This window comes from Pipra filicauda, unplaced genomic scaffold (genome assembly GCF_003945595.2).
Source record: "Pipra filicauda isolate LSUMZ 115617 unplaced genomic scaffold, ASM394559v2 scaffold76_size2844353_pilon, whole genome shotgun sequence".
NCBI classification, from domain to species: domain Eukaryota; kingdom Metazoa; phylum Chordata; class Aves; order Passeriformes; family Pipridae; genus Pipra; species Pipra filicauda.
The window spans coordinates 2,035,260-2,058,702 of NW_024104942.1; the positions used below are offsets into that span (position 1 = coordinate 2,035,260).

The 23,443-nt window shown below is 35.8% G+C and overlaps 1 protein-coding gene across 1 annotated transcript in view; it reads right to left on the reverse strand.

Annotated features, from left to right (window-relative positions):
* The window catches only part of DENND1B (DENN domain containing 1B), a 157,656-nt gene that overhangs the window by 53,777 nt on the left and 80,436 nt on the right, over positions 1–23,443 (reverse strand). The window contains exons 8-10 of the mRNA XM_027713318.2: positions 22,146–22,199; positions 19,217–19,327; positions 5,539–5,639 (exon numbers count right to left, since the gene is read on the reverse strand). Coding sequence (XP_027569119.1) covers positions 5,539–5,639; positions 19,217–19,327; positions 22,146–22,199 — 266 coding nt within the window. The remainder of the gene's footprint in view (positions 1–5,538; positions 5,640–19,216; positions 19,328–22,145; positions 22,200–23,443) is intronic.

The window sequence follows — 23,443 nt, forward strand, 5'->3', positions numbered from 1 at the left end:
AGTATTAGATGAACACAGTTACTACTGAAACATTTACTAGACAAGGAAAATTCACTTTACTCTGCACAAAATAAAGGACGCTGCTCCAAACTATGATGCATGAGCAAGGAGACCCTACAGCTTGCCATCTGCCTTGCCAGACCTAGTTTCAATAACTGGCCATCCTGTATGGCAGAGGTAACCCAGCAGATGATCCCAAAGTGGCCTGTCTCCAGAACTACATGGGTTTTAAAACACCACTCTGGAGAATATGGTACCAGTTAACATTACCACACTGGAACACAAACATTGTTAACACCAGTTTTGTTTCTGAATGTGGTTCTGAAACCCTTCCTGGCAGGTGTTTGGAAGCTGTATTAATATCCTATTTAACTCAAGATCATGAGTTCAAATTTGTGTAAGACAAAGAACTGTATTATCCAAACAAAAAAAATATCCACACAAAGCCTGTGAATTAAGACCTCCTGCAGTATGCAAGCAAGAAACTAAATTAGTCAGGCTCATTTATCATTGTCTTCTATAATCTTCTGTTTCTTCCTCTAGTGCATATGTTCTGTCAACATCTAACCAAGAATATATCCAGTGAAGGAAAAAATCATCCAACAATCATCATCACACTTTTGGACACTGTGAGATTACTAACAATATTCACTCCAGACAAGTGAGCAGTAGACAGGATGGCTTAAGAACTCAGTAGGAAACGAATCATTAACAGACCACAGAGAAAAAAACCTAAATAAAAAGAATCTCTGAAAAAGAAATGGAAGGTAAGTTAAGTTACACAGATAGCTCACATAGTAATTTCTTTCATTGCACTAATTTGATCCCAGATCTGAGCAACTGGCAACTGACTTCCTGAGGATGGAGGAGAGGCTTCACTGCATCAGTTCACGTGGTCTCATCCATTTGGTTCCACTTCTGGGAGCCAAGAAGCAATTCTCACCTGCCTACGACTGCAGCCCTTTTTAGAAAAATCTGTACACCCTATGGATTAGCCAATTGCTCTCATTAACAATGTCCCATCAGAGAGGATCAATGCAATCAAAAAAAAACCAAAACCAAAAAAAAAAAAAAAAAAAAAAAAAAAAAAAAAAAAAAAACAACTCAAAAACCCAGAACAAAACCACCAAACCAAACAAACCAAACAAAACCAAAAAACAAAAACCCAGACTGACTGAGGCCCAAACAAGATTTCATCATGTTTATGCTATCAAAATATAGGTTTGCTGAAACTGCTAAAGGTTTCTTTGCAATGGGGCTTCCAAAAAGCAAAATAGAGACCTCTATTCTCCTACACACCTTTTTCTTAGCCTAATACTGACAAATATTAGCACCTCCTGATGACTTCATCCAGGCTAATCCTTATGCCTTTGTGAACTAAATCCAAATTACATGGAGTTGTAAATGAGTGTCACTCCAGAGCAGACACATATTTATATTCAGAGAGGATTTAAACAGCTTTAAAACACTCTATAATTTTAAGAATGCTTTATACTATTTAACCAAGCCAATAAGAATTACTATGACTGACATGTAACTGAGGATTCTGCTGCTGAATATGAGCAAAATAGATCCTCAGGTTGCTCATATCAGAATATCAGTGTTACAAATAATGTGAACTAGAGAAAATACAGTGCGAAAAAGTGCTATATCATGTATGGATTTTGTAAACACTTGTTTTCTTGTACACCAATACTGCTCTAACAGCTTCACCAGGCCTGTACTGGCTTAAAATTGCTAATGATTTGCTCCATTAATAAATCTGTCATTAAAAAGGGTAGCATGTAGCTCCTTTCTATAGAACAAAGCAACAGCTACCTCATTTCAATTTTGAAGTTAACAGAATAAAGGTACAAAGCACATCTTGAAAATGCATGAAATAAAAACTGCAGGTATGGAAAGTCAATTTGATCATTTTCAGCAAAAAATAAATTTTATTACTGCTGGATTCTGAAGTCTTAACAGCAGAGGACTTTAATACGTACATGAAAGTGCTTTCTATGATACTACTGGGAGCTGCTATATAGTTTTTCTCTTACTTACGCATGTTATTACCAAAAATGTCATTAATCTACCAGTATCATTGCCTAAAATAATTACAATGTTATGCAAAACATGCAAGTTAATTGGAAAATAATTGTCCCATTCTCATGAAAACAGGTGTATGTATATCCCAATTCAGAAGAGACCAAATCTCATAAAGACATATTGCAATTGTAACTTGAATTTTCTAATTGCATTATATTCTTAACAGAGCTTCAGTATAACAGATGCTTTATCATCCACAGACAAAACTGTCATACATTCTAATATCAGTGATTTAGTTTGCCAAGAAATTACACAGAAATTTGATAAAATTAGCTTTCCCCTTTACGAAAATTAATTTTATTCAAATATAATTACTATATCAATGTTCAAACTTAATTTTTGTAAGAGTTTTCTTGAAAGCTAGCCACCCACTCTGCTGAGTGCAACAGTCTCTTTTTACTTAAACTTAGAAATCAATTCTTTATAAAAAATAACAAAATTCAATTTTTTTATTAACTCTGCTGTGCTTTTTTTTCTCTACAGTTACAATGAATATTACTTTGACAGCCTAATATTTTGCTATCTTTTAGAAAAAGAAATTTATTATCTCTCCTGTTTTGGATGGTTGTTCCAATTCTCACTTTGGAGTTCTCATAATGGAATTCAAGGCTGAGATAAGTTACATGGAGGTAAAAAACTATTCTGAAGTAAATAAATAGATAGTGTGTTCACACACTGGACCCCGCAGGCACTCCTAACCTGGCCAACCATGAGGGTGTTGCAGTCCATACTGATGCTCTGCTCTCTGGGTTTGGGCTACTTCAGGAACGTGTTACATTAGGTCTAAATCCAGCCTGTAAATCAGGCAGCACGATGGAACCTAACAGATTTTTTGATTAAAAAGGCAAGTGGAAGAATTTAAATAATTTTTAATATAGAGCTGTTTCACTCAAAGATACGTTTTTCTTTTTTCATGCTCACAAAATGTACCAGCTAGGGAGTTCATGTAATTTATCAGATTCTAAACCCCATAGAATTATATCCCTTATCTTTATGAAATTTTGAAAATACACAGTCCAACTCATATCAAAAAAAGTGGATTTTTTTCAAATATGCTGGATGAATAACATACAAAAAAAGTTACAGAATCAGGGGCTATATCTAAATTAGTAGATTTAAATGTATTTTTTTGGTATTTAAAAAAAGCCTTACTACCTTGGAATGAGCAAAATTATCAAACTGATATTCACCTACTTCATATATTTGAGTACCATGTCAGAAAAACACTAAGAAAATGAGTTCATGGGAGACACCCCAACAGTGTCCAAATGAAGCACTGACAATGTAGTTTCTAGGTATGAAAATGCACGTTGAGCTAAAAGGAAAGAAAGCACCTTTATAAAAAGAACTTTGTTTATCAAAATGACTTAAAAAATGGCAAATAAAAAATAATTTCAAAAATCTTTTATTAATTTTAAATTGACATGATCCCGTTGGACTGCAAATTAGGTCTGGCCTATCATAAACTTTGACCTTAAGAATTCATCAAGGTTTTTTAACTTGATATATTATATACCTATGAGGAGAACATTTATTTACTGTTAATACACCAGAACATGAGGAAAGCTAAGTTACTGATGTGTTTTTATTACACTTTTCCAACCCATCTCACAAAAGAACCATTCAAACCAGACACGAACAGAAAGAGAAATGTAAATGCACAAAAATCTGAGTTAAAAGGTCTGAATTATAGTTACTGTGGTAAATTCATCAATTGTGCATTTCCTTTCATGAACTTTATGTTTCCATTTGAACAACTCTAAAAAAGGGAAACTTTTTTTTCTCTGCTCTATTGTACTACTGTGAAAAATAAAAAGGGATATAAATGAATTTTACAAGTTTAAGAAACTCCATGCTTCTTTTTAATGAGTAAAAAAAATTCTCATGTCACGCCACAATGACCTAGAATCTCAACTATTATCATCATCACAAGGAGCTGTGTACAGCATCTAATGTTATTATTTCTGGAAACATTATCTGTGCTTAGAAGGGGAAATAAAAAAATCTTTAGTATTCAGGATGCACTCTACAGGGTACAGCTTGAATAAAGGTGTTGATCTACCTTCTGAGAACAGCATTTATGGATGATACTGAAAAATTACAAAGCTTCTGTCAGTAAGCTGAAATAATACGAAAACTAAACAAATACATCCAAGTTCTACCCCATCTTGGTGCATTTTATCAAAGCCAGGAAGAAAAAACAATCAGGACAGAGTTTCTTCAAAAGAAAACTATCATTAAAGATGAAAGGCTTAGATATAGTTGGAAGTAAAGGGAGGAGTGGAAGAAGAATAGATTTCTAAAACAATAAATAATATACACATGAAGTGTAATAACTACCACAGAAAAATATATACAGTGGGCAAATATTGTAAACTTGAGGGAAAACTATCAAAGAGACTTAAAGAAACATAGAGAGACTTTGTTTGAAAACAAAAGTTCAATAGAGAGGGTGGAGCTAGAACAGCACCATATTTATAGATCCAAGGGGGGACAAAACCAAACCAAAATCAACAACATAAAGCCCAACAAACGTATAATTTATTTCTGTGAAGAAAACAGACTTATGTTGGTAAGCATCTGAGTCGGTCTCAGTTTTTATATCTAATAATAATTCCCAATCTCTAAAATAGTTTGAAATGGTTCATTTTTTCCATAACAGATTCGTAGGGTTTAGTTAAAGTGAACATCTCCAGGGGCTCCTGTTGCAGATTCTTTAATGGAAACTCTCATTTGGTATCTCTGCCACTACTATGAATAAAAGAAAGTAGATCTTTTAGCCTGCAATTGTGAAACGGGCATGTGGAAACATCACCCTCTTGAAGGGCCAGAAGCGACTCAAAAAGTGATTTGTTCAACTTAAAAACTTGCCAAAACCACAAAGTCTGTCATGTGAACAGAAATCAAGAGAACAGAATTCTTATACTGAAAATTTTGGAAGTACCAAAAGGAGTTTTAAGCTCTTTTGGGAAGGTGGCTAGAATCCTGAGCCTGGCTGAGCCTAAAATACAAATACTAAATCACTGTATTGTATAGACCAAAAGGGAACACTGATGCCTACCAACATTTGATTCTGAAAAACCTGATCGGGTTTTTTTCTGAATGCTTCTGTAAGTATCATTTATCTCAAAATAAATAAATAGAGAAAACTTTAACACATTTAAATTATTGAATGAGTTCTCTAACAACAAAACAGGAACAGTTTTACAAATGTGATTCTAAATGCTGCATTAATAGTAATCAGCACAGTAATTCATGGTACCAATTCAAACACCACATCAAGGCATGCTGGAAAATCTCTGTTCAAGTCATCATTTAAGCATTGGCTTAAGTGCTTTCATAAACTGGGTCCTGTGTATTCAGTCAGATAATTAGTTAGTGTTTTCATCAGTTAGGTTTACAAGACAGGTCAGAATCTCAGAAATGGGGATAACAGGTTAGCTGTCTTACCAGCAGTAGTCCAGAAGATGTGGAGGAAGCACTGGGATGTAAATATGTTGCCAATACATTGGATATAACAATGCAGCTGACGCATGAACACAAGCAGTTAACTAAAAATAAAAACACACACACAGAATTGGCAACAAAAAACCATGAATAAAAAGAAAATACAAAATCTTAAATTAAGTTTTACACATGCAAGAATCTTAACTTCCCCAAACCACTTATTTAATTTTTAATATTATTTTTTATTGCTGAAACACATCTACAAAGAACTCTTATGTATGCATACAAGTACAACACCTGCAAGAAGTCAGGCTAAGTCAAGTTAGCCCTCCCTGCTAAGCTATTTCCTTGAAAAAAGGGAAACAATCATGAATTACTTGATGCAGTTATGGTCAAACGTGAGTACTGCCATGGACACACAGGACTGGAGTGCCTCCTAGCTGCACTCACCTCCCATGAGTGGGAAAGACTCAAGAGAGTTTTTTGGTCTCCATTTCCGCTATTTTTAACAACTGGAATTGATCTGAACCTGCATGAAACTACAGAATAGCACTAAACTCAAAAGCTATTTGTGTCACTATCTTGATTTCCAAACTTAAAAAACTACCTTAAAAAAAAAAAATCTGGAATTAATATTCCCTGTGACAGAAAAGTAACTTTATTACCATTTCCCAAAACTCCCTTCCCAAAGCAGATAATGCCAAGCCTGGTATGATCATCACTGGAAAACGAAGGACTCTTTGACCAAGAAAGGAGGTGCAACAATCTGCTTATCATTCAAAATGGACATCCCTTGGTTTTCTAAAACAAACAAAAAACCACCACAACCACCACCCTCCCCTCAAAACAAACTAACAACCAACTACAGAATTCATTAGAAACATGGCCAAGTTCATTCCTCAAGTGAACAAAATAATCTGCAATACATAAAGAATTCAAATTTCATCTACCAAAACCCACCTTCCTATGAGGAAGGAGTCTTTCAAATTCAGTTATTTTATTATAACTGAATATTAATACTTTAATATTTTATTATATATATCTCAGGCACAGAGTTACAACAGTGAGAAAATGTCAAGACTGTTGAAAAAAAAAAGGAAGCCTATATCCAGTACATAAAACACTCCAAACCTCATTAAAGAAAAAAAAAATTTAAAAGAGAATGCCCCATATAGAAGACACCAAGCTTATGGAAAAAGACAAGGCTGTCCTGATGTTTTGTATCACGACAAAATCACTATCTGAGTTTAACTTGATAATAGCGCTGTTTATTAGACATGTACTTTCACAGTAACAAAACAAAGAGCTAAAAATAAAATGTAAATCCTGTCCATACAGCAAGTGCTAAAACATTATGGATTTTAGAGGGGGAAAAAAACCCCACCTCTTTGTGGAACAGATCAGCAGTTAAAGCTTTCACACTCTGGCTGTCTTGGACATTTAGACTTGTAAATAAAAATGATACTGCAATTTCGTACATGTATTTTTACAGTAAAAATGAAAAAAAAGTAATTATAAGACCAGTGCAGCAGAAATCAGAGACAATTACAATTTGTGCAGCATAGTTTTCTCAGCACTCAGATTAATATAACACGATTAAATATGGAAAAGAAGAGGGTCTGAAAGCTCCTGAGGGATATCATTAGGGCAAATTGCCAAAGAATGAAACATGAGCCAGTCAGGAGAGTCTGGAAGCTGCAGTAGTACCAAGGGACTTGAATGTTCGACAGTTGGAGCTTCAGTAATGTGTGAACTGCAGGTTAAGGTATCAGGAGACTCTGTTCACTGACACACAGAATGTCACTATTGACCAGCAAACTGCCCGAGCTTGACAGCTACACTACAGAAAGCCAAGTATATCATAATTCTGTATTTAAACTCTTCATTTCAGATTAACATCTCCTTTCTTAGCCTTATATTAAACCTCCACAATTAGTCTCATTTTATATTTCTAATAATGGCTATTTTAATAATTACTGTGTGCCTACTAAGATTGATTTGGGGGAAGAAACAAATTAGTATCTTATCCCTCTTCAATACAGTGGGATTTACAAGGTTTATTTCCATATTCTCTCTCTCTGTAGTTTATCTAACACTACTGATAGCGCAGTCAAGCTCAGCATCATGTTTTTTTCTCGTTTATTCAAAATGCATATGGAATTACTAATTTGTATGTTCACATACTATTGTACATACTATAGAAATTTAAAACCATAACTACCTATATAAAAATTAGGATTTCATGTATTTCAATCACAGACCGAAACACAGCTGAGCATACAGTTATACAGGATATCCCCAGTGTACACAGTTGTCTCCTCCTCCTCTTAATAGGCATTCTTAAATTATGAATTAAGATGGATATATTATTTGCATGAGGAAATTTCCTTATCTTACACATGTCAGTGTTATATTTTAATTCTCACTTAACAGAGGAAGAGCTTAATTCCTTAAAAATATCTGAAGTTTTATCAACTTGTTTTATAATCTGTGTTTTACTGTGGCTCTCACATTAGCATCTATTTACAATTTGCAATTTTTAAAATCTACTACAGTTTTTTATTTCTAGCAGGAAAGGTAAAGATTTGATTACTTGGACCTCAAGCTTTTGTTGTATTGTTCCTTGCTTTTCTATTTAATAACATCCTCATGTAACATCTTATTTCAACATTTCCATCTATGCTGCTGCAGTAGGTTTCCAAACATTTTAGTATGCCATGAATATGTTTTATAGTTTCCTGTTGCATACAGCCTGTAATACAAGCAGCTATGGGATTCTGTTGCTCTTCAAACTGTGTGACACTTTAATATTCTGCAAATTCTGCCTTCAAGCAAATACTGATAATTATGGATTTCATATTAAAATCTGCACACTGTCTGGAAAAATCCCTTTTTTTTACTGCTTCGAGTGTGACTGCATTTCTCAAATGCATTACCCTATTCAAATAACCTATCTCTTTAATCGACACATCCACTCCTCTGAATACAATGGTAGCTGCTGTAAACCTTGGAATAATACTGCATGTTTTAAGGAATATTCAGAGACCAGGTAGAGCCCGATCACTTCAATCAGAATTCATAGGTCTGTAAATGCAACACTGGATTTGGGGGTGCCCAGTGGCATCTGTGCTTGCTATCAGAGCCAGGCAGAGCCCAGCAGACCCCCTACCAAAGGCTGCAGGGGGAGGTGGTAAGGCAGGTTGTGCACAGCACAAACTCCCAGGTGAAGAAACGAGAGTCTGATGAGAGTCTTGACCAAGTGAGGATATCTTTTGCAGAAAACAAATCCTTACACTATTTAGGGACAAAGGCATCTGTATGGAGTCTGTCAATTGATTGTTATCTATTCCAAAAGGACTTAAGTTTCACCTTCTTTTTAAAAAAAATTATAGGAAAAGATATGTCACAAATCAGAAAAATCTCTTTTCATAGAGAGGTAGACATTATCCTAAAGTATCTTGAAGTTGCCTTCAGGAATGTGTACTACCCCACCTATCTTGCCAGTGCCAACTGGAGATAACATCAACTGTGAACTGTGATTCTTTTTACAGGTAAGTTTTATGTAAAGGCAAAAGCTTCTGTCCAACAAAATTTGCTATATGTTTATGTATGCACACTACTATGTCATTGCTCAGCTCTGCAGTTTGCTAAAAAATCTTAAACTATAGCAGAAGAGTGCTGCAGAACCTTGTTTCTGTAAATCTGATAATTTATTACCTGTTTTAAGGAAACAAATGATGTTGATCCTCCTGTAGTTCACTGCACTGGAAAAGACCTACTGGAGTTGTGTTTCTATCCGTAATAAAATGGGCAGGCAGTTTTTAAGTAAAGTTTTTGTCGGCTGAAACCCATTTGCCAACATTGAACAGAACTTTTATATTTTTGCTTCCATCAATTTTAATATTTTAGACTGGTTTTCTCCATTTCAAATAATGTCTCCTAGTTTGAAAAACTTTTCAAAAATAAATCTAACTATGTTTTTTAAATTGGTTTAAATAATGTGGTTTTAAACTACATAAACGGCATGAGTCAACTGACTTGAATTAGTTAAGAGCAACTTTTAACAAAAAATTTCAACATTCAACCCTCTAATTAATAAAGAAATCTATTTTGAAATCGCCAGTGTTTGCACTGGACATGAAAAGAAGCTTTCCATCCCATTCTATCAGTACTGAATTTACTAACATTACTGAGTACAACTGAAAGTTTCAGTCTGTTTCTGATCTCTTCTGATAAGATATTGCAGCCAGAATCAACACTCATCCTGCAAGAAAAGTATCTGGTGTTTTCTCCAGAGCATTACAGTGATTCTGGTACCATAATTTTATCTTTGTCTCCGGAAAAAAAATCTGGAACTATGTGCCTGGTGATTATACAGTCTCTCCAAATAGTGTGAGACCTCGTTACAAAGTTTGTTAGCAAAATTCATTATTGAGTGACAGTAAATATGCACAAATAATGCACAAATTCTAGACAATGATGAGTTACTTTCCATCTTATGGCAATAAGCAGCCACTTGGGAAGACTGTTGTTCAAAATCTATGCAATGCTGAACAGGAACAGTAGGAGAAGTTTTAGTTCGAGACTTGATCAAAGCAGTTTTACCTGCTCCTGGGTACATAAAGACTGCAGCTCCTCCCCATCCTTCACATGGATGCAGTAATCCTAATGTGTGTATCTGTTACCCCAAAGCTCACTTCTACCAATGAATCTTTCTACTCTGTATTTCAAAGGGACTGGTCCCTTTTTCTGTTCTTTTTTTGTTTTTCTAATTTTAGTTTCTGTTAAAACACTGCAACATGTCCAGAGCCACGCTACTTCAGCTGGAAGATTTTCTGCAGACTTATAGATTATGCTTATTTGATACCTATTATTCACATCATTTCAATAAGTAACATGAAAACATGATGCACAAAACTTACCTGGAAGTTATTTTCTATTTATATAAATTATTTTCCTCAAAGCCTTTTCTATAACCAAAGGTAAAGAGAGAGGAAGAACATAGGTAGTAAGATTTGCACACATTGCAATGTACAAACTAGAAAGACAGAAACTGATTAGCAGAATCTTGTCAGCAAGCCAAAAACAGCAACAGAAGTTAAGCAAATGCTAAAGTAAAATTAACCTGTGATTCCATACAACCTTTCAAAATCTACTGTAAGCAACTAAAGAACTACTGTGATAAAACCATTTCCTGAAAAATCATCAAACACTGTCAATCTCTGTCAACACCATGTCCAGAAATGGGTACTGGTGTGCTCTCTCCCTCCCCCCTCACAGTCCCAATGGGCCAAAGAACTGCTTCCCTCCCACTGCCTTGACCACACATATGTTGAAAGATGCCCAAGATTCTGTTTAGTTATCTCATCTACTTATTAATACCTATAGCAATATATCATAGAGGATGGGTCACCATTTTACCACAATTCCAGTATTTACCATCAGCCTGGACCAACTTATTCCTGTTACCCTAATACTCCCAGGTCATGGGAATTATTGAGAAAACACTTTCTGCTTCCTAAAAGGGAAACAGTTATACAGGTGAAAGGAAGCCTCTCCTCTACCTCATTATAACTTATAAGACAATCAACTGTTTTAGAGAGGCAACTGCATCTAAATCCTGTTTGATTGGGAATGAGATCAGGTCCCAAACCCATAACAGATATTTAACATTTGTGGAGACCTACCTTCCCATCCATTTCTCGAGAAGACTGCTAGGTAGTAAAAGTGGGAAGGGAGCCCTTGCTTTTGCCTGTTTACAACAAAGCATAAATCTCTTCCCAGTTCTAAAGATTAAACAGTTGGACTAAATAATAAATTTAGTCCATTCTGCTGGCATTGGTGAGAAATCACTGAGGAAAAAAAATTTAGCAACGAAAGAGAACAGCATATACTGTCCAAGCCATGATATGCAAAGCCACTTCTATGCATTTCTTTAATTTTGCTCCTAGCTAATCGTTTTCCATCTGCCACCCCCATAATCTTGAAGAACATAAAGAGGGAGAGCCTTAAATGAGCCATAATGCATTTTCCTCCTGTTGGCAAAATGAGACCCCCAGCTCTCCTCTCTCACAGACGGGAGAGAGAGGAAGGGAAATGTATTTCCAGTTCACAGATGAAAACTTTAATTTTTTCCACTATGAAAATTAAAGATGTAAAAGAAAACACATCTAAAAATTTATTTTCTCCTGGAATTGCTGTTTTTTGGGGTTGCGGGGGTTTTTGGTATTATTCACTTCCTTTCATCGTTCTTTCGGGGGGAAGGAAAGTGAAGACATGAGTGTTACTCATGAATTTGACAGCACTTCATGTACAATCAACTTCATTCCTTTTTGCTATTCTTGATTCACAAAGCAGCATTATGGCATCATTCTTGTGCATTAGTTTGGAAGGGAAAAGAAAGGACTGCAGACACGGCTTGTTCCTTGCCTATGGCTCCGGGAGTGACATGTTTCCCGATAACAGAAGCTGAGCAGAAAACAAAACTGAAGTGGTAGTAGACAGGTGAGCACTCAACAAGGAATACCTCTGGCATACTGTGCCTACACCAGGGACCTACAGGCACTTTTACAGCTAATCAGTTATGTATATAACAAAGTAGGTATGGGTGCACAGAAAAGCCATGTAATCCCATTCAATTACTCAACATTTTCATACCACAATGGTATGAAAACCAATTTTTCATAGGTTTAAAATAAAACTTTTGGAAGTTAATCATCAGTTTTTATCCCCAAAACATTACAGATTAGGTTCACTAATATGTCTCTTCTGGTATTCACGTATCCTATAATTAACTGTTTCTTTGTATCATCTGTTCAATAATTGGAGTTTCCTCATATTTCCTCATTTCATCTCTGTACGTTCTTGGTAATTTGTTTATTCTCATTTTGACACTCATTTCTTCCTTAACTCCATTATCTCTTCCTCTCTCACAAAAACACAGAGCACCATAAACATGTATCTTTGTGTCCCTTTTCCTGACCGTCTCCTCATGCCTCCTTTCCTTTGTCCTTTATTTTATGACCTACCTCCACTGAGGAAGAGCTACTGGAGTTCTGCAAACATTTCTCACCTCTGAAACGAGACTTCCCAGGAAAATAATTTTTATTAACATTTCCTCCCCCAGAGTAACTCCACTGCATGTCCTTCTGCCATACACTAATTAGGAAGCAGTATGGAACAACTTCCTTGTGAATAGGTGACAGACAACTTACTGTGAGAGCAGGAGTACAGATAACTACTGACTATATTATAGTTCATCTTGTCACGGGTGAATTTTGGAAAAAAAAGAGGGATAAAGCAGTAGCAACTGTAAAAAGGGCAAATTTTGCCATACCAACACCAGAAGGAGAGCTGATATTACACTCATACACCCTTCAGCAACTCTTCACTTCTTTTGCTTCAGATGACCACCAAATTACTTCAGTGGTACTTCTTGTAGGGGGTGAGACAGTTCTGCTCAAGAAAATATGGACTCTTTCCCCTTCAGTTCTCATACAGCCCAACCACAAAGGACTCAGTACTTAAAGTCTTCTCTTAGATTGCACGTGCCCACAGCAGCGCCCGCCTGCCTCTACACAGCATTTTATTCAGCTTCTTCTGAATTGCCAAAGGTCCTATGAACTGGAAAAAGACAAAACTCAATCTTGGAGTTTTCTTTTTCCTGAAAATGCTAATAAGTGAAAAGTTAAATTTTGAAATAAATTTGTATATCTGTCTTTCTGTCTATGTGCTTTTCTTCTACAGTGTGGATTTTTGGGGTTCTGTTTGGAGTCTGGGATTTTTATTTTTTTTTTATAAAACCCCATGGTAAAGTTCTTCATGTTTTACAGAGATGGCAGGTAATAGCAATCTGCAATTTTTTTATTGGGTTCTCCCCCCATTAAAGCAAAAAGAATTTTAAACCACACATTTCAATTTCTTTTCACAAATTCTTTCAACAGTTATTTATTCTGATATGCTAGGGCAATGGGAAAACTACTCTAAACTTTAAGACAGAGAGCTTTCCAGATCTGGATGTATATCCTAATGACATTTTGCTCCATACTGACATCCTGCAACTTCACTGTTGGAAATATGCTCCCTATGGGTGTCTCAATGGGACTTTAACTGCATCTACGACACACACCTCAGCACAGTTCATCTTAGCATGCTTACACCTGGACTATACAAAATTATTAAATGCCACTCTTCATTTACTTCCAGAGTAAATGGTCTAATTGAGGTTATATTACAAAATTAATTCTAATTATGCTTCTGGGAGCACAGTTTCATCAGAATATCCATTCCACCTTGCAAGTTAATGATAAATTCCCATCCATTTCTTGATTTCTAAGAACTAAATTTAGTTCTCGAACATTTCCAAGTCACATGAATTTGAGATATAAATTAAATTTTAAATCTATAGTTTTTTTATTTATTGGAATGGTATTATTCACAATGGAACAGTACTATTTACAGTGGATCTGCCATACACTTCACAAATGCTTTTCTAGAGGGTTACTGCACTACCATCATCATGGCTGGGCTTCGCGAACGAAGATCTGGGAAGGCTCTATCCACATTTGCTACAGGCACGCTGGTGGCTTATGAGGCCAATACGTGACAGACATATCCGATTGCAAAAGGCACAGCACAATTAAAATAAATGAGATGCTATAGTCCATTTAATCAGAACTGGGAGCATCACCCTAGCATAAGGCAATGTGAGGACATCACTAAGTTTATGACAGCTCCCAATGCCACTATTTTCTCCAACATGGAAGTTCTGTATGAAGCCAGTTGTTCCACTGTCTTGGATCCTTAGTTTGCACCAGAGAACTAACTCCATAATAGCTAGCTTTGATTTCAGAAACACAAAAGAGGAGCTTTTCTGTCTTTCCAGGCTGTACACTAACACACACTGTTAGTGTACAGCTCCAACACCACACCCCAGTGATTTGAGATGCAGAAGGAGAGAGGTGATTCACAAAGTCAATGTGTTTGGAGTAAGAGGTGTTTTCCATTCTCTAGCAGCTCGTATTACATTCTCCAGGGAGCCTCTGTGTCCACCCAGTGCCTGAGAAACAATGGACAGTGTGACCTGAACAAGACTAACGAGGCAAGGAAAACAAAACCACTGCTCAGTCCAACTCACTGTGGCAACTGAGGGCAACTGCAGAAAGCTCTCTTTGCATGTAAGCAACAGTAAAAGTGATTCCACAAATGTATGTTCGTGTGTCACTTTACATTCAATGCTCCTTCATCACAAAAAAACCCAAAAAAACAAACCAAAACAAAACAAACCCTGTATCTTTTATTGACATATCTGACTGTTTTTGTAGAGCTCGCTAAAGAAACCTACAGCCAGCGCAGTGCAGAACTTGTAACCACCATGCTCTCAGACACATCAGGCTTGTATTACCTGAAACAAATACTGGTCAAAGTGGAGAAAACATTCAGACATTTGCTTTAAAGTGTAGCATCCTTTCCACCTGCCAGTGTAGGCCGCAGAAGATACAAGCTAGTTAGCATATTACTGACAGAATGATGAGAAAGCTCCTGTCAGACACTGGCCAGCCGGGTGTTTGAGACGAAACACACAGCCCCAGCTGACTAGTTAGGGAGAGACTGGTGAGGTACAATTACAGAGGCATATGACAAGCTTTCATGCTTGAGTGACTTGAGAACTGATGACATGGCTTTAAACAGCAATCCTTCCTACCTCCGGTCACAAAACAGCAATAAGTCAACTGATGCACTGTTGTAAAATCATGATTTATTCCTTTGCTTTGAATACATGAGAGTGTGGTATGATGTTCTGGTAGACTACCACAGCAGGTGCACTGGGGGACGAAACATCTAGAGCCTGCCTCCAGCATGCATAAAATCAATGCTGTAGTTCAGTCTTCCTGTAAAAAGCCAACCCCAGCACTTTAATAATTTATAGAAAGACTGAATTAAAAAATTATTTATACTGAAACTCATACAGCTCCATGCAACTAATAAGAATACATGCAGATGCAGTAACGTGTGAGAAAACAGTGCTGTGCAAGAACATACAGCATGACATTTTGGTAAGGTCTTCCTTTTTCACTGCTAAAGTGAAATAAAACAACCACTTCTGTGAACAGATCAATCCCTTTGTTTCATTCATCCTTTCACTTAATCCAAAACCATATAATTTGTTTCTCTTTCATAGCTTACTGTTCAAAAAACAGAAATGGTAATTTTTGCTACAAACAGATCTTACAGAGCATAATCCTCAGGCTAGCTGAATCCATCTCACTCTAAACGCTAAGCCTGAAGCAAGCTGTGAGGTTGGTGATAATCACATTATTAAGGTGGTTGGAAAGTCAAGCTAATAAAAGAATCAACAGTTAGGGCAAATAATGACCCAGAAGCTATAACAGAAAAGAGTAGTGGGAAGTTTCCACTTATATATTGGTAGTAACTGGAAAGGCTAGCAGACGAATATCTCCACCAAAGGAGTTTTCAAGGGGATAAAACCACAGAAAATCAATTTAAAGGAAGACGCAAAGAATACACAGCAACTGCAAAAATCTGATGATGCCCAAAAAACAAAGCCTGCTTGGCTGAAATAAAATATAAGCTGAAACACACTCTCAAGATAAGGCAGTACTTCTTTTTTTTTTAATTAAAAAACACTAGTCAGCCGCTTAAAATAGGCAACAGTCTTTTCTCTTTCCTTTTTTTCCTCCAAAGTAAACATTTTTAAGTATAGCATCATTTCCCCCCCTTTTCTTCCATAAGCAGACTGATCCTTCACTCGAGTATAATGGAAGTATATAGGGCAGAAATGTTAGACAAAGAATTCCTGTACATAAGTAAGTGCAGTTTTCCATTCCTGGCCCCCACAAGAAGGGCAAGGAGAAAGTGAGCAAGGCCTTGAATTATGCCTTTTGTTATCAGTCACTGCCCTGAGATAGTGAACCGAAACAGAGTTGATAACTCGAAGGTGACATCACAACCCAGTCTTCATGAACTGACATAAACACTTGATATTCACTTAACCCCAAAGATAAGGCACAACTCCCTTAACAGAAAGTTGTACTTGATAGCACTATTCTTGAACAAACAATCTTTTCAAGTATCAAGCTGTAGTTTCAGAATATTAAAACATGACCTTTGCAACACAAAGTACCAGTCTGCTGTGTTTTGTATGGAATAATAAAACAGCACAAAGTTCGTAAAGGCCAATGTCCAGATATATTCCATTTGCTTATTGTATTACATTAAGTAATCCATCTTTTAAAGAAGAAATAACTTATGCCAAGCCACATTTAATAATTCTTGGCAATTCGATTAAATTCCTATAGGTGAAACTGAAAAGCATTTAACTAAGTTTTAAACTACACTGCTCTGTAAGGAAGCAAGTCACACATCAGTCCTGTTCTGCTTATGAAAGAGATGAGCAGGTAGCAGTTCTCTGAATCAAAGCCAGTTGTTTTTTTTTTATTTTGTTTTATCATAACTCACTAGTGCAAGTGAAAATTAACCCTATCCTATATCAGAAGTGGATACAACATGATGTGGCAGTAATTTTGTTTAGCTATGACTTAAGTAATGCTAGTAGACTGAAAAAATAACCAGAAGAAAGTGGGGTTTTGAATTTGATCTGCAATCTTTTTGGATTTGATCTGCAATCTATTTACATTTACAGCTTGGGGACACTCTCCAGGACATCCAATGCCACTATCAATGTCTGGAAAGTGATATAAATTATTTTCAAGTGACAACACCAGCAAGATAACTATTAATTCACTAAAAACTTTGGAATAAACAGCTGAATTGTTTACAAAGTGAAGGTTTCTCACAACCAGGATATCTGTTGTTCTGTAGTGACTTCCAAAGAGCCTGGAATTTGAACATATAAATAAGGTGGCAGAGATCAGTGCAGACTAACTCTGATACCTCATCTTCTCTTGTCATATCACAGCAATAGAGACCAGCTGAGATGTTCAGTCTAAAAAAATACAAGTCTCAAATCGATCCAAGTGTAGGCTGAGAGCACGATTCTAAATCGTGTTAAGCAGACGGACACGTGCCCACCTGCAAAATGAATCTTCCACAGGCACAGAGCTGCCATCATGATTCCTATCTCCTCTCTACTGGAGCAGTAAAAGAGGCCTGACTGGGGCATCATTGGAGATAAGCTTTTTTAATGGTGTATTTCTTTTCTTTTTCTACCTTTTTTTTCCCCTTAAATATGGCAAGCTGTGTTCCAGACCGGCACACCGGGGGAAAAAAAAAAAATCTGACTCCACACTTTTGCCACATCATGTGAGCTTCTACTAAGACAGGTTCTTTAAAAGGGCTTTCTCTTCAAATTCTATCTGCCCATTCAGGCAGTCTTATTACTGTGTTGTAATGCTCAGCTCTTCCCCTAGCCATTTCAGGAAGGGGAGAAGAGAAAAACCCTGTAATACAATATGAATATTTCCTAAGATGAAGTAAAATCTTTGGTGGTTAAAAAGTATATCACAGACTACTAATTTGAAGATTGCCTAAATTCATTTACTATCTATTTTTCTTGTTTTCAGTTGTTCACGTGGCCTCTACTTGTATGATCCAACGTTTGTATTTAGATAACTGCTACTACCTACTAGGATTGAAAAACCTGTCAGACTTTTATGAATCTTCTTTATCTTCAATTTACTTTAGACTCAAAAAAATTTAAAGGAGTTGTATCCTCTATTTAGAATCCAAAAATTCTCATTCCTTACATGCATATGTATGTACTGGAAATTGGCACCTGCAAGTCTTTGAAAATAGTAACTTTTAGTGCTGTATCCAATCTTGTAGCCTCATGTTCATTTATTTGGGAGTACAAATAGCAGTGTTCAGAAATATAAAGAGTATTTTCCACCACAGAAAGCATATTAAACAAAATGTTTCAGGCAGTACTGTTGAAAAAAAAATTAAGGTAACTGAGCTTAATAGGCTAAGGATTCTGCATAAAGATTACGCTCTATGATTAACATTGGTTATAAAGTGACAGTCCTGTACGAATGTAAAATGGGGTATTTTAAAAGCCTATAAGATTCTGTGAACAGTAAAACAAAATTACATCTGATTATTTAGGTATACTTACAAAACAAAACACAACATTCTTTTATTAAGCATTTTAAGCAGGCATAAGAGAAAGAAAAATTTAATGTGGGCAGTAGACTAAAACCTTTAATTAAAAAACTGCTATTTTGAGTTGTACGTTATTGACAGTCCGAAGAGCTGCTTCAAATCAGAGATATTACAATGTGCACTCCCAAACCACTGTAACAAAGATGAATCTACCTATTACCAGGTTAGGATAGCAGCTATTATTATGGACCCTTGATTTCTTTCAAGTAGCTCCAATGGAATAAGCCACAAGTGAATAATAAAGATCTTATAATAGCCCTTAAGAATTCTTTTTAGGTTAGAAGGCACAGAAATGAACTCAGGAGAGTTAAAGAACTCTCATCTCCTAAAAAGAAAAATAATTAACCTGACTTAATGTATCTGAGTAGGTCTTATATAAATCAGACTTTTGTACTTCAAGAGCCAGACTAAAACCATATATTAGAAGAGTATGTAGATATTGTCTTATAAGTGGAACATATCTAAAACCACAAAGGTCTGCAGGTCATTTTTTGAAATGTTCAATATATCCTACTTGAAAGGAGATGTGTGAAGTACTTACAGTGCTTAGTTTGCTTGAGGTAATAATGATTCTTCTCTCATGCAACATACTGGCATAAAGTTGCAGCATGTTGTTCACATCCACAGCAACAAAATATTCAGTGAGGTTTCTCTGTTTAAATAAATAAAATGTTTACAATATAGCAACAGTAGTAGCTAAGTGGAACATTTTATATATTACTTGTGAAAATTTCTGTTCAATTAGTAGGTGGGGGGAAAAAAACAAGCTAAAACAAATCCCCTTGCATTAAAATTCTTATGTTTTAAAAGTAATTAATTGGGTTTTAAAGCCAATGAAAAACTAACTGTGGTGTAAGTTATTAACATTTTGCTCACTTGGTTACGCTTGTGACTTAGATTTGCCCTTTTGTTTTTTTCAACTTTGGAAAAATATTAAATTGGGACTGTATCAATAGCACCATATGCTTTAAGGTGACCATTACTTCTGACCCAGGAACACACCTTCTACCACTGTGCTAACTGTTCTGTCATAGCTACATTAATAATATTGCTACTTTTGCCAGCCTCTCCCAAAGCCAACACATTTTATTCCATTTCAAGCACCCCAAAACAGATTGTTGAAAAACACCAAGCTTTTGCTTGAGCTGTATGTGCCAGGACATCAAACATCCAGAATTGGTGGCAGGTACTGGAGCCACTCTTTTCACCCCTGATAAGAACCCCACTGTGGGGTTTAATAAAAAGCAAAGTCACCAGCACCTCCCATTTATAGTTCAGACAACAGAAAAGGGGGAGAAAAAGAGAAAAAGTTGGAGGGGGATCTCTCTGTTACAGCTGAACTTAACAGGATTTCTGCAGGGCACAGTGCCAGAGACATACAAGCTCTGAGTAAGCTAAAGCTAAAACAGCTACCAGCAAAAATGCCTTGGAAAGCAGCATATTTTTGTAAACACTAGAGAACATGTATGAAAATACACTAATACACCCCTCAATATGCAAAATATTTAATTTCACATATTCATTATCATATCTGCTACCAGAACAATTATTCATCTCTTCTCAGGGGCAACAACATTACTGAACATTCATGTAGAACGTCTATCAAGAATAGGCCCCAGCCCAAGGACAGACATCAACAGTGGAACTGTAGACTAACAGTCTATTCTGGATGTGGTCAGCACGCAGCAGCAAGGTCACGCAGACCTCAAAAAACAGCCAGGGCAAGACAAACAGTAAAACCTTCAGAGTGGGGTGACTTCCCTTTTGGACATATTGCAATCTCAAAGTAAAAAAAGATACTGAAAAGATAAAGAAAGATCCAATAGACAATCCTGGAGTATTATAGTTATTGGTCCATGATGCATAGAATTTTGGAAGAGAGGAAAACCAGAGCTTTAAGGCTACAAACACTTCATTTAGAAAAAGACTCTGGTCTTTCAAATGCTACTTTCAAGTGATTGTCAGAGGCAGATGTACCATGAGAATTTGAGTCCAAGGTACCTTGGACACCCTCTTACACTGCAGTTGATAACGGTGTGCTGATTCTCTGCTGCAAAAGCTGCAGTAAAAAAACAGTTTGCAATCTTGTACAGACCAATATATCTTTGGGAGACAGTCACAGTTATCTTTCTGTTAACATCTGAAAAGTTACTGTTCCTGAAATACGTGGACCTTACAACAAGAAATAAAAAAATTCATTTTATTGCTAATTTACTCCAATTACCTAATCTCTTCACTCCCTGCGTGTTCTAACTCTAGTAGTTCCATACTATTTTGATTCATACTGAAAGAATGAGACTTTTACTAATGGAGTAAAAAATAATTACAGAAAAGCACCTTGAAATTATTTTACCTTTCCTTCGACAGAATCAGAAAAATAAATTCACAGTGGCACCACCCCAAGATCCTCCATCAGTCAGAGGCCCACACAGATGCTTCTCAACACTTTCTTCAAGTTGAACCCATAACACACCCTCTAACCTCCAAAATTATGTTTCATTAGAACCCCAAATAATAAGCTAAAACAAGAGATCTCTTTGAGGAATTCAACATAAAAGGTGAAACAGATGAAAACATACATTTAAAAACTAAGCCCTGTCTTTCCCAGTGAGCCCACACAATAAGGGTTCTCTCTCTCATCCCTCTATACAGCAACTTTCCCAAGTTTTCTGGGCTGCAACATGGGCCATGCCATCTCCTCAGACACCTTCCCACCACTGTACTCTCAGCTCTCTCTGCTGCCAGCACCCTCCCATTCCTCTCCAGCCAAGGTCGTTATTTCAAAGTGTAAAAATGCACATCTATACATCCATATTTCAATTTCAGATTTAAAGGCAAGAGTGGAAACCTGAAAGCTTCGAAGCTCTTTTATTGGATGCTATCCAGCTGAACAGGTTATAGAGAATGTGCTCTGAGATGTCACATTTGCAATCTACCCACAGCACCACCAAGAATTTAGCATCTACAGAATACAAATCTTCGTAAAGAAAAGAAAATAAAAAAAAAATAAAAAAAAAACTCCCAAAAACCTCTGTTCCTGGCTCTTGGTTAGGATCCAAGTGTAAGCAGGTACAGTATGTTTTCAGAAAGCCTGAAACAATGCCTTCCTGCACAAAAAAATGACCGCATATCTCAATAGCTGAATTTGCAGCTTAGCAATAGAGTGTTTAAAGGGCGAGTATTCAAATAACACAAGGTGCAGAAGTAGAATATATTTTATATAAATAATCCCAATAAATGCAAAGAAGCCAAGTAATTATGAACAAAGGGTGGATATAGCAGTGGTCAAAAATGCCCCGTTAATGCTTTAAAATGAGTTAATGAATGCAACAGTAACTACTAGCTAAAGGTTGTAATAATAGACATCAATCATCTTCTAAAAACAGTTGGGGGAAAAAAAAATCTCTTCTTGATAAAAGCAAAAGTTCAGCCCAACCCAGAATGAGGTTAAATAAAAACAGAATACTTACGCTTTCAGGGATTGTTGGCAATCCAGTTAAATCAGGAGTAATGAAATACGAGTGCTAATCAATGGAAAAAAATAATTGATAATTTATGCATACAGGAAAAAAAAATTCTCTTCTTAAAAACCCAGCATTTAGGATTTCCAACCCCATCTTTGTTTAAGCAAATAGCCATTTTTCCAATAACATTCTTACCACTACTAGACAAAGACTTAAGCAGACCACAACATGAAATGACAAGCTCTGGTTCAACACAGCACACAAACTATGGGAACAAAATGCTGGGCTGCAGTTTTGAAATAACACTAAAATTAAGCCAGCTTTAAGTGTTGTCACAAGCCTGAGAGTAGCATTGATTAACTTAAGCATTGAATTAAAAATTGGAAAAAAAAAAGTTAAGGGACAGAATGTAAATTTAGAATGGAAAAGAAAAATAATTCACATGAGAAAATTAATCAGAATAGAACAGAAATATTATTACTAGATATACACATTCTCTTCTCTTTCCAAACATCTTTGAATCAAAAATGTGCTAATAGAAATGCTTGAGATTCTGCAACCATTTATGAAATATATTAGCAATTTTATGCATCTTAGTTCGAGGCCATCTAGGATGTAAATATAAAATGGATTAAACTAAAAACAGATGTAATGTAAATTACTCATATTAATCGAATGCTCTTAATAGTTATCAGACATGAATTTAGCTCAGTAATTTTAAGGCATTTTGAATGTTATTCTAAATCTTGAAGGAGAAAAAAAACTTAGTGCATACTAAGTAAAGATGATAATTATTGACTATTTGGCTTTTATTTGTTTTTAATAAAATTTTGACATTTTTAATAGACTTTGTTTTCACAGTATATTTTTTAAATTACAATCAACAACACAAAGACATAGCTTGTTTTCAAGTCAAACTTGAAAAAGATAGACCAAAACAAAGATATTAAGATACTAAATGTATCTTGCATTCAAGAAATAAAAAAAAATAATAATACTATTAAGTCTATGTAGGAGACTTATTAAACCAGCTTGATACATTTAATAGAAAATTTTTCCCACAAATTAGGTCATTTGGCAGTAGTTAAAATTTAACGAAAAAACCTGGCTTTAAAACAGCATCCCATAAACATCCAACCACTTGCACAATAAATATCACTGCTTATTGTTTTGCATCAACAGAGAAAAAAAGCTGAGATTTTTTTTCTCCAGTCAAAAACAGGGAAATATTCAGATAGAATGCCTATATTTTTCAGAAGTATAGTGAAAATAGAAAATTATTTCCTATATGTAATAAGGTCACA